This window comes from Fistularia commersonii, chromosome 31 (assembly GCF_037954325.1).
Source record: "Fistularia commersonii isolate RoL2024-O1a breed Wild chromosome 31, RoL_Fcom_v1.0, whole genome shotgun sequence".
In the NCBI taxonomy this organism is placed as follows: domain Eukaryota; kingdom Metazoa; phylum Chordata; class Actinopteri; order Syngnathiformes; family Fistulariidae; genus Fistularia; species Fistularia commersonii.
In genome coordinates, this window is record NC_141314.1 from 5,456,959 (window position 1) to 5,468,903 (window position 11,945).

The 11,945-nt window shown below is 45.5% G+C and overlaps 2 protein-coding genes across 3 annotated transcripts; both read left to right on the top strand.

The window, feature by feature from the left end:
• The first annotated feature begins 504 nt into the window (after window positions 1–504).
• tmed9 (transmembrane p24 trafficking protein 9) lies at window positions 505–4,231 on the top strand. The gene is made up of 5 exons (XM_086178788.1): window positions 505–676; window positions 1,767–1,867; window positions 1,953–2,078; window positions 2,300–2,446; window positions 2,979–4,231. The coding sequence occupies exons 1-5, from the start codon at window positions 529–531 to the stop codon at window positions 3,126–3,128; spliced, it is 672 nt and encodes a 223-aa protein (XP_086034914.1). The 5' UTR covers window positions 505–528; the 3' UTR covers window positions 3,129–4,231.
• A 2,792-nt stretch (window positions 4,232–7,023) lies between these two features.
• b4galt7 (xylosylprotein beta 1,4-galactosyltransferase, polypeptide 7 (galactosyltransferase I)) lies at window positions 7,024–11,632 on the top strand. Of its 2 annotated transcripts, XM_086178870.1 has the most exons (7): window positions 7,024–7,521; window positions 7,799–7,834; window positions 9,125–9,478; window positions 9,695–9,920; window positions 10,498–10,581; window positions 10,705–10,809; window positions 10,932–11,632. In XM_086178870.1, exons 1-7 carry the CDS (start codon window positions 7,469–7,471, stop codon window positions 11,085–11,087), a joined length of 1,014 nt encoding a protein of 337 aa, XP_086034996.1. In that variant the 5' UTR covers window positions 7,024–7,468; the 3' UTR covers window positions 11,088–11,632. The 2 variants fall into 2 exon arrangements, with proteins under 2 accessions (XP_086034996.1, XP_086034998.1); XM_086178872.1 differs by lacking the exon at window positions 7,799–7,834 and having other exon boundaries at window positions 7,266–7,521.
• Window positions 11,633–11,945: the final 313 nt, after the last annotated feature.

The window sequence follows — 11,945 nt, forward strand, 5'->3', positions numbered from 1 at the left end:
TGTGTACCTCCTCTAGGCGAATCGGTGGGTAGGTGAAGTAAGAAAAGTGAGCAAGATAGTTAGTTTCGCCCAGAATAAGTTCACAAATGCATAGATAATAAAGTCATGGGGACATGGATGGGGGAAAGTTAGCAGTTAGAAGTAAGATGTTGAAGTAATTGTATATAATTAGCCAGGTTTATGATCAGCAGAACTGAAGTACTGGGGATATAAACCTTTTCAGACCAGTATGTCGGTAAATGCGGAAAAGGAGAGGATTTGTTTTTTTACTTCAGTAACTCCTAATATTTTTAAATACTTTTTTCTTAATAATAAAGACTTCGTTTTATAATGAGATCATAATTTAATTGTTTTATCTGTATTAATGTGTTATTCCTTTAGACGTGCTCGTTTTGAATTGTAGGTCTTGTTGGAAAAACTACAATACCCAGCATTCGATCGGCGTCGCTGATTGGCCGGAGCTCACTGGTGGGTTACGTGGCACTGCCGGCTCCGCGCAGACGCCGTAGAGCTCCGTCCGGTGGGATCATGGCGGCTGTAAGGATGCGTTCGGGTCTGTTGTCGGTTTTGCTGCTTAACATCTTGTACGGCGTCGCCTCGTCACTGTATTTTCACATCGGAGAGACGGAAAAGAAATGTTTCATTGAGGAAATACCGGACGAAACCATGATTATCGGTAAGTGTCGCCGCGCCTGCGGGAAGTCACTGGCTCATGCTAACAGCTAGCACTGTCAACTCTAGCCAATTAGCAAATCCGCTCAATTGTTTTCAGAAAATTCCCCGTTAGCGACATGAATCTGTACTTCCGAAATACGTGAACAGCAGAAATAAAAAGTGAATAGCTGTTAGGAAAGTAAGGAGCCATTAGGAGTCCAAATGAGGACAGGTGTCGGGGCTCGGGTTACAGAAGACTTAACTGAACCACGTCCCTAAAGTGAACAGTTATTAGCCGTTGTGAACAGGCGTGTACCCGGATTCAATATCCGTGCAGTTCTAATCTCGCGATAAGAGGTGAGGGCGCACCTCCGCGGGGTCTTGAGCCTCCTCAGCGTAGGACTGATTGACAGATGCTCCCCTGAAACGTATACAAAACTCTCTCTCACACACACACTCACACCCACACACACCCTCAACATGGACCCACTTCTGAATTTGGATGAAAAAATTCACTTAAAAATGTTATGCTGCATTTCCTAGTTTTTATATCCCACTTTTCTGCCCTTCTTGGTTTACTATTATATACCTCACTTTTATCTACCCCACTCTATTTTCTCCCATTATTTGGTTTTATCAGGCAACCCAAAGCTTTAAAATCTTGGAAAGTATGCGGAAGAAAGACAGACTGGATTCAATTCAAGCTTTAGTAGAAATGTTCATCAACTATATTGAGTATGCTTACACAGAATATTCAATTTAGCCAGGGATTAAGATGAATTTATGAAGTTGTGGGCAAAAACATGGATGTACCATTTAGCCAAAGGATCCTGGGCTTGAAATGATCATATTTGTTTAGGCAAGTGAACGCTTAGTTATTTAATTTTGACAATTTAACAAAGTATGTCACATATTTTCTAATCTTATATTTTTAAATACATTTATATTCTTTCTGCCCTTGTTTCTAAATGTTTTAGGTGTTGTCTTGCTTTTCCAGCTACATTGCTCTTCTAGCAGTTTCTAGATGTTTATATATATATATTTCCAGCAGTTTCCGCTAAAGTGTCGTTCGAACTGCTGGGTAGGATGAAAGTGACAGTGCTTCTGTGCAGGAAACTACCGGACTCAGTTGTACGACAAGCAGCGGGAGGAGTACCTTCCGGCCACCCAGGGTCTGGGCATGTTTGTGGAGGTCAAAGACCCCGATGACAAGGTGGGTCCCGCTGCTTTCCCCCACACCAGTCATTAGACAGCCATCAGTGCAATCTGTCCTATCGTTTTTTACTCTTTCCCCGCAGTTGATTCTGTCACGGCAGTACGGCTCCGAGGGACGGTTCACTTTCACATCACACACCCCTGGAGAACATCAGATCTGCCTGCACTCCAACTCCTCCAAGTTCTCCCTGTTCGCCGGAGGCATGCTGGTGAGTCCAGTCACACCTGTAACACCGACCAGCTCATGGTGTCAGACCTGTTTAGCTCTGCAAAGTGACAGGTTTACCATTTGCAAGCGTATTGTTGGTGTCTGTGAGTATCTGCGCTCTGATGTGTGTGTGTGTGTGTGTGTGTGTGTGTGTGTGTGTGTGTGTGTGTGTGTGTGTGTGTGTGTGTGTGTGTGTGTGTGTCACCGTCGCTGCTGCTGCAGAGAGTCCACCTGGACATCCAGGTGGGAGAACACACCAATGACTACGCTGAGATCGCAGCCAAAGACAAGCTGACGGAGCTGCAGTTACGAGTTCGGCAGCTGGTGGAGCAGGTGGACCAGATCCAGAAGGAGCAGAACTACCAGAGGGTCAGTCTCACTCTGGTCACTGGAGGGCGCCACAGTACACCCTACTTCTGTGGTTATGAAGACAACGGCTAGTTTATGCTTTAAAAAACGTTTAAAATATCATTAATCCTCATTTTGCCCCTCTGAAAATTTTCTTTTAGTATTTTCTTTCTCATTTTCGTTAATTTCTACCAAATTTTTGACAGAAATCTTAATTCAGTTTTTGAACGCTGTCTTGTTCATGTCTGGACTGCTTTTTCACAGGTCATTTAAAGTGATTTTTAGGTAAACTGGCTAATTTTGAAGTCACTTTTAAAGTAATATCCTGATTTTAATGCAGTCATTTCTTAATAATTTGTTCATCAATGGAACAAAGGGTTTCAAGCTTGGTGAATCCATGTCAATGAGAAACACTGAAATCCTCATACAGGATCTTTTATTTCGGTGACCTGATGCAATGACAGGCATATGAAGCAGAAAGGGGTGAACTCCATGACGTTTGCCTTGACTGGTGGTGTAAGAGTGTGGCCCCCTGCTCTGTGTGTCCCTTCAGTACCGCGAGGAGCGTTTCCGTCAGACCAGCGAGAGCACCAACCAGCGGGTCCTCTGGTGGTCCATCGTCCAGACGCTCATCCTGGTGGCCATTGGCATCTGGCAGATGAGACACCTGAAGAGCTTCTTTGAGGCCAAGAAGCTTGTCTAACGCGTGTGTGTGTGTGTGTGTGTGTGTGTGTGTGTGTGTGTGTGTGTGTGTGTGTGTGTGTGTGTGTGTGTGTGTGTGTGTGTGTGTGTGTGTGTGTGTGTGTGTGTGTGAGAAAGTCTACTGATGAATGCAGTACTGAGCAACAGCTGTGGGGGTAACAGCTGTATCGTGGCCCTTGATGATGATTATGATGATCATGATGGGGAGGAGGTGAATCAGTTAATGTCCTGCGTTGCTTCTGAGTTACTGAGTCATGGAAACTAAACCTGACTGGACCTGCAGCTTCCTCTAATCATTGCCCCCCCAAACTGTTGCCATGGAAACAGGCCAACATGGCTGGAAGGCGGGAAGCACTTCAGGCAATGATAGAAGTTGAATTTCAGTTTTTTAACCATTGTCAGTTGATCTGTAATCGCCATCTTGTCTCAAAGGTTCTGTGCCGATGATGTAAAAATAGAAAGGCATCATCCATTAATTATCGATTGAAAGTGGTGGAGGCCATCGGCGCGTTGTATCTGGTTGCAACTGTTTCTTTACATCCCCAACTGACTGTTTGTCTCAAGTTTTGAACATTACAAGGTCGGAGTCGATGCTTCATTTTTGAAATTTCAGGAGAAAGTGCATTTTTGATTTCCTGAACTGAATGTGTTTAGCAAGAAACTTCATGCTTGAGGATGGTTCAAAAACAAGTTCATAAAAGGCTTTGTTTATCAGAGTGACCTGTGGGATCTAGTCACGTGACCGGCCGCTGTTTCCTACCTGAAACCATTTTCTTTCATCTCCCGACACACAAACTGTAAACGTCAGGTTTCAGGACGCATGGAAACACTTGGGAATCCCTGGACCCCCTTCAGACAGAAGCCAGGACTGAACAACTCTAGAATCCATGTTTTAAAAAAGAAGCAAACCATGAAGTGAGGAGATGAAAATGTGATATGTTTCCAGACTTATTTTCTCGTTCACCCTTCCTCCGGTGGTGGTTTGTTTTGTTTTTCACAGATCTTGAGGTTTCGGAGATAAAGGTGGCCGGGGTTTATTTTTATGAATCTGTAGGGATAAACTTGCACTTGAAATAAAGTTTAGTCACCTTTGGTTTAATTGACTGTCAAGTTTTATTTTTCTGTATTCAGACTTTCCTTATTTCAGCGTTTCCTCTCAGAAGCAACTGAGTTCATTTTTAGATTGTTGAGTTAAAATCTCAGGAAAGTGCCAACATTTCCAATACTATTGAATCAGTTTTGACAGTTATCTAAAGTTACCTTTTTATGATCAGTTTTGATGCAAAGATTTGTTAAAGGTCATTCAGATGGCGATAACAAAAATCACTTATGTGTTCAATCAACATTGAAACAAGGGTTTTCAATTTAGTTGGAGGTGTTTGTTCTCCATGACTTTTAAAAGGGTCACTTAAGACAAACTACTCAGAAAGGGATTCACAAAGTAAAGTTGATTAATACATTTATTACCCAAAACACCATCTCTGTGCAATTTCTCTGCAACAACATTAACTAGAATCTGAAATGCGCATATATACAGTGGGGCAAAAAAGTATTTAGTCAGCCACCAATTCTGCAAGTTCTCCCACTTAAAAAGATGAGAGGCCTGTAATTTCCATCATAGGTACACTCTAACGATGAGACAGAATGGGGGAAAAGAATCCAGGAAATCACTGATATTAAAAGAATTTATTTGAAAATTACATTGGAAAGGAAGTATTTGGTCAAGAATAAAAGGCCATCATAATACTTTGTTATATACCCTTTGTTGGCAATGGCAGAGGTCAAACATTTTCTGTAAGTCTTCAGACTTGCTGGTATTTTGACCTATGCAGATCTCTAGAGCAGTGATGTTATGGGGCTGTCACTGGGCAACACAGATTTTCAACTCTGTCCAAAGATTTTCTATGGGGTTGAGATCTGAAGTCTGGCTAGGCCACTCTGGGACCTTGAAATGCTTCTTACAGAGCCACTCCTTTGTTGCCCAGGTGGTGCGTCTGGGATCATTATCATGCTGAAAGACCCAGCCATGTTTCATCTTCAAATCTCACGATACATGGCCCCATTCATTCTTTCCTTTACCCAGATCAGTCATCCTGGTCCCTTTGCAGAAACAGACCCAAAGCATGAGGTTTTCACCATTATACTTCACGGTAGGCATGGTGTTACTCGGATGCATCTCAGCATTCCTTCTCCAAACACGGTAAGATGAGTTTGTACTAAAAAGTTCTATCTTGGTTTCATCTGCATTGCCAATGCAGACAGGTACATCAAAAAAAAATTGGAAGTAAGCCAAATTTAAATTAAAAAAAATACAATAAGAAAAATTGAGGTAAAAATGCGTAGAAAGTGCAGTGGGCCAGATTCACAGTGAAGAGAGTGTTAATTAAGGTGCAATGGTGTTGTAAGGCAGGGGTAAAATTGAAGGATTTCAGTTTTTTAGTCTCGTTCAGCGAGCACACGTCTGAAGATCTGGGTAGAAAGATGCAGAGGTTGGGACTGAAAAGTCTAGAGGAAAGACCAGAGATGGGGTTTGTGGTGAAGGTCGGGAGAGGAAGTTGGTTGGTGTGAGAAGTGAGGATGCAGAGAGAGGATTTGACAGACTCAGATGATTGGCTGTGGGTTAGAAAGAGGCAGGTGATTGGCTGTGGAAACTCCTGAAGGAAGCAGCCCAAAACAAAAGAATAAGACTTGGGTAAGAATATACTGACGCACCAAACCGTACAACCACAGTTACCCCCACTATCACTCCAGGGAATCTCAATTCTGGATAGAAAATGCAGCAACTCCTTTATCAGGAAATGTTTTACAGAAAACTTATTCCCTGGACGTCAAAACAAAAATAAAATTTTAAATAAATTTTATGAGGAATCGATTGCCACGCTGCGAACCATGTATCTGAGTCTACCCATACCCCCCAAGGCAAAAGAGACCCACTTTAAAATTATGAATGACATCTACCCATCTAAGGAATTATTGAGGGTACGCATTGAAACCACTGTCCATATATTTTTCTCATGCAAAAAAGTACAGGGCTTTTGAGCTGAAACTCAAAAATGGGTTAAGGACAATTTTCCATCGTCACCAGTTTCCTTCTCAAGAGATAACATAACATTTGGCTTACTTTTAAGCAACTAAAGAGATGAACTATGTGTCAATGTTATTTTAGGCCTGGCCAAGTTCTTCATTCATAAAAACAGAATGCAAAAGTTTTCCCCCAATTTTACGTTCTTTATAAACAATTTTGAATTATACAAAAAAACCTTAAAACTTATGGAAAAATCCCCAAAACCAAAAAATATACAGTTTGATGTCTGAGATTCCTTCCACCAAGTTAAAAACATGTTATATTCCCCTTGCAGGTTTTTCTTTTTTTTTTCAAATCTATCTATTTATTTAATTGTGTTCTTTTCCTTTTGTTTTCGTCTAGCATTAAACGTTTGTCACAAACCTTTAACAATGTTAACTTCTGATTACATACAGAACGAATGTCCTTATGTCCTTCGCTTCCTCATCCCCGGTTGTTTCATTGACATTAGAATCTACCTTGCCATGTTTGTTTGTACATATGTATATTTGTATATGCTATTTGGGTTCATTAAAAAAAAAAAAATCCCAAATTGGTGGGAACACATTAACGTTGCTAATCTCCTATCTCCAGCAAAGGTTCAGTTTCATAATGTATAACAATACAGTTCGATATGGTACGATGTCAAAAAAACAAACAAAAAAAAACTTGGGTAAGTTCTTGTGAGCTACACGGCGTATGCGCCTTTAGAAGTTTGGTTTTGAGTTACATACCTTTCTCCTCCACGGTCCTCCGGGACGCTAGGGGGCGACAAGCGTCCAGCGAGGAACTTTAAAACTGGGCTCAGGTAGGAACCTTTCCACTTACTTCCGGTGTCCCCAGTCGGAGCGGCGACGCGGCCGGACTGCGCTACACTCGTCTCCTGTTCGTGATTTACCGGACGGTAAAGTAACCGGGAGGGTTGTCTCGCCGGTCCCGCTGTTTTTTTCCCCCCTCGAATCGACGCCCGACGTCCGTCCCCCTCTCAGATGTGACGCGCCGGCCTCCGGCTAGCATAAGCCGGCTTCATCCCGGGAGACGTGACGCCGCCGTCTACCTGCTACGTGGACGCCCGCGGGGAGGGGAGGGAAGCGGAGCGGACCCGAGCGCCGCTAGCTAGCTAGCTAGCCAGCGTCAATATTCAGCCGCGCGGCCGCTAGCATGGCAACAGCCGCCGGCAGCGGTGGCGGCAGACCGGCGGACGGGGACGCCACGAAAGCGTGAAGACACCGGGGACCCCCCGCGGCTCCGGTTCCGTCCGGCGGCTCGACTCGAAGATGATGTACTCGTCGAGGAGGAAGCCGGTTCTTTACTTCAAACAGGAGAGACGGTGAGACCCATTGTGATATTTTTACCTAATTAAACTAAAAAAGAAAGAACCGGAAGTTCGTCAAGTTGACCGGAAATGAACACTTGATTGTCTTGGTTTTTTTAAATTACAGAATCATGTGTCACGTGTTTCCGGTTCTCCTCTGCTTTTTTAGATTGATGTTTTTTTATTGAATATTTAATTGAATAGTTTTGGGTTTTTGTCAGCAAATATGTGAGACCGCCTGTCCTGTCATAGTAAAAGCGCTGATATTTAATATCTCACCTTCTTCTCAAAGAAACGATGAAGGTTCTCGTCCTGAACTGAGAGCTGAGTGAGTACCATTTTTTGCCTGACACGTATTTTTGTTTGTTCGGGCTTTTGGGGGCTCTTGATGGATCTCTCTTTGGTTCCCAAGCAAACTGTTTTGGAGGCCCATCATGAATAACTGCTTTGTGAAAAACTGAACAGGAACAAATTGTTTGGGCTCCAGCTGACAGGTTAGAGGCTGCTCTCAGACAGAAAAGTGCAAAGAATGCAAAGCTCAATTTGTATTCAAGCATCTTCCCTCGGCTAGAGGAACAAATTAGTTTTGCATTCCCACAGGCAGTAAGGCACTCCCGCAGGGAATGGCGTTATGCAGGTGTCTGCACCGTCCACCTTAAGCGTCACTCTCTAAAACACACACCAGCGAAGAAGCGGAAGAAAATTACACAGATTGCAAGGCTGCCACAGATTGGTCAAAGTGTTTTTGTCTTCGGCGTGTGAAGAACCCCCCCCCCCACTTATTTTTGCCCAAATATTGGTGCACCTCTGCCAGCCTTGGAAACCCCAAAGAGCCTGGACCTCTTCATCGGTCTATTTCTTGCTGGTTTTGTCCATTTTGTCACAAGAAAACAGCTGACCAGTGACCACGGTAGACGTTAACACTTTGGACAACATTTATTAATTTGCTCCTTTGCAATTACTAACAAGCTAACTGGCTAGCGGAGCTGTCGCAAAAGTCTTCTCTAAAGGGCCGTTGAGGTTCTTAAATATTTGGGTGAATATTTGTCCAATCCAAATGAAGAGTTCCTTGTTTGCTAGTTTGGGGCGGGAAACTAAAAATTTTGTTGGCTTGCCTTTGGTGTGCACCAATGAGGTGGTGATCCAAAGTTACTCCCCACCCCACCTTACTAAAAGGATAATTTGGCAGCATGTGTGGAACTGCAGAAGCATGCAACACTCTACAAAACTAAAATATAGTAAGATGTAACCAATGCGCTGGTTTGTGGTGAGTGTTTGTTTTATTTAAAATACCTTTAATGCTGCCACCATGACACCTTGGGCCGACCGTCCGTCCAGAAAACACCAAACATCAGTCAAATACTTTGGTGAGGTTTCAGGGAATTGGATGGGCGGTTGACGAATCGCTCTGATAGCATTTGGGGTTATGAGATCAGTCTAGCAGGGACCTGGTGAACGTCAGTTGCGGACAGAATGGCCTGCTCAGTCAGCACACCTGGTGCGAGGAAAGTCAATGTTTGTTTAACATGGTGATCCACTGGGGAACAGCTCCCACCGGAGATGTGGTGTTTCACAGTTGGGACGGCTGGGATCCTGACCTTTGACCTCTGGCCTCCAGGTTCCTGTTGGGCAGGTGTACAGTCTACAAGCTCTTTGGCCTCTGCGTGGTCCTGTTGCTCATCTCCCTGCTGTGGCTGCAGCTCAGCTGCTCGGGCGAAATGCCGCACCCCTCGGCACCCCGCCAGCAGCAGCAGCAGCAGCAGCACCAGCACCACCCTCCGCCGCCGCCACCACTCTGCCAGGCTGTCACCCACGACGACCCGACGTGGGGTCCTCACAAGCTGGCCCTGGTGGTTCCCTTCAGGGAGCGCTTTGAGGAGCTGCTAGAGTTTGTTCCCTTCATGCACGGCTTCCTGAGCAAGAAGAAGATCCGCCACAAGATTCTTATTGTCAACCAGGTGGACCATTACAGGTGAGTGATTAATAAAGAGAGCCTGTTGCCACGGCTGTCGATCCTCTGGGAGACGAGATGCTGCTCACAGAGGTTGCCGTGGTAACAGGTGGCGGGAACAGATCTAGATGACAGTTAGCAGAACAGGGTGGGGATTGCTTAATAACGGGTCATTGGAATGAGGGTTCATTGGTCAGGTTGATTGACTTGATCGTTTGGTCCCTGATCTGTCTGCAGGTTCAACCGGGCTTCTCTGATTAACGTGGGCTACCTGGAGAGCGGCAACGACACCGACTACCTAGCCATGCACGACGTGGACCTGCTGCCCCTCAATGAGGCGCTGGACTACGGCTTCCCCGAGGAAGGGCCCTTCCACGTGGCCTCGCCCGAGCTGCACCCCCTCTACCACTACAAGACCTACGTGGGTGGAATCCTGCTGCTCACCAAGAGGCACTACCTGATGGTACCCGAACGCACCCCTTCTCCACACTCAGTGCAAGGGAGGGGGCGCCCCCTGTTGGCCTGAAGGCATCAGCGCCTCAAGAGGGCAATTAAGACCTTCAGGTCTCGGTTTTGATACACTCAGGTTGTTCCTGGATAGTTGAAGTCAGCCAAGTTGATTTTATGCAGGGAAAAAAAATAAACAAATTAAATCAATTTGGATTTCATACTCCTCTGCAAATTTTTTTTTATCATAATTTATTCTCCATTTTTTTCCCGTCAGCAGCTATTATTTCTTCATAGTCAATATAGAAGTGGGGTTTTGAGACCACTTTAATGTCTCCACTCAGGTCTTTACATTTTGTTGCAAAATTCAAATATATTCTTTCTATGGGATCATCAATAAAGCCCAGGCCCCCTCAGTGTGTGTGTGTGTGTGTGTGTGTGTGTGTGTGTGTGTGTGTGTGTGTGTGTGTGTCTGTGTGTGTCTGTGTGTGTCTGTGTGTGTGTGTGTGTGTGTGTGTTCAAGCCTCACAGCAGTTTGTCTTTAACTCTTTGTGTGTCACTTGCTCATTTGAAGTGTGTGTTTGTGTCCACAGTGTAACGGGATGTCAAACAGGTTCTGGGGCTGGGGCCGGGAGGATGACGAGTTCTATAGACGGCTGAGGAAGGCAGACCTGCAGGTAAAAACCCAGTTCAGACCGTTAAAGCCATTTTCAAACTGCGACCTGTTATTAGAAGTGGAACTAATGTTCTCACAGCTCCTGGCTCCGTCCGTGACGTTCTCCCGGTGTGTGTTTTCGCAGCTCTTCAGGCCCACTGGAATCACCACGGGGTACAAGACTTTCATGCACATCCATGACCCGGCCTGGAGAAAGAGGGACCAGAAGCGAGTGGCGGCCCAGAAACAGGTAGGGAGCCCAGATCGGCACTCGACCGGGGAGCTTCCACCATTCTGAATCGACTGGAATACACTACTCAGGAAAAGATCGATCAGATTAAATGTGGTGTGTGTGTATGTGTGTGTCCGCAGGAGCAGTTCAAGGTGGACCCGGAGGGGGGGCTGACCAACCTGCGATACCAGATCGAGTCCCGGCAGGAGCTACTGGTGGGCGGAGCTCCGTGCACCGTCCTCAACACCCGGCTGGAGTGTGACCAGAGCCTGACGCCCTGGTGTCTGCTGGTGTAGCGGGGGAAAGGTCAGAGGTCACCGGAGGGGCGGAGCCATATGCTTTCATGTCGGCAACAAAGGGAGCGAGGAGCTGCCTAAAGGACAGCCGTCACCTATTTATTGATCGACTGATAGTCACATCCTGCTACTGTTTCCGGGCAATGCAAACACACCCTTCTTTGAGGCGTGTATTTTCCCTCCCATCCCATTGGACCATCCCAGACCGGGCTCCCAGCCCGGCCTCCGGCTGCGGTCAGTATGTCCTGGTCCTCGGACCTGTCTGTTACAAAGCAGAGGCAGTGTTTTTGTTTCTGCTGCTCAGAGCGTCTCTGCTTCTGGGGGGTTGGCTGCCTCCACTTTTATTCCCCCGTTGTCCGTCAAGGAGTGGTTTTTATTTTCTCGTTTTGTCTCTTCATTCGGTGTAAACTGAGCCAATCCAGGGTTGAACCGAAACCTGGAGCAGAAGCCCAACTCCGGCCAAGGGACTTGCCGCTCCAGCAGGAAAACGGTACTGCGTATTTGTACGAAAACTCAGTATTTATATAAACCTGATCCTCAAACCAGCCGCTATGTCGTTCTTCCAGCAATCTCTGCTGGTTTCTCCCATCTTCAGTCCAAAAACACTCAAAGGGTAAAGTTGTCCACAGGTGTGAATGGTGAGATGATTGACAGCTCACCTGTCCAGGTTTAACCCCCCTCGATTGCTCTGATGTCAGTCTGGATGAATGAAACTTTTGTCTGTTTTTGAAACCTCTGAAGATCCATCCCAGCTGTTTGCTCCTCCGTTAGCCAGGTTTCAAATACAGATGGGATTTTCAGAATAAAAGTAACTTGATAATTGTTCTTTTAGCGATGAAAATGGACTCACTTGGCGAA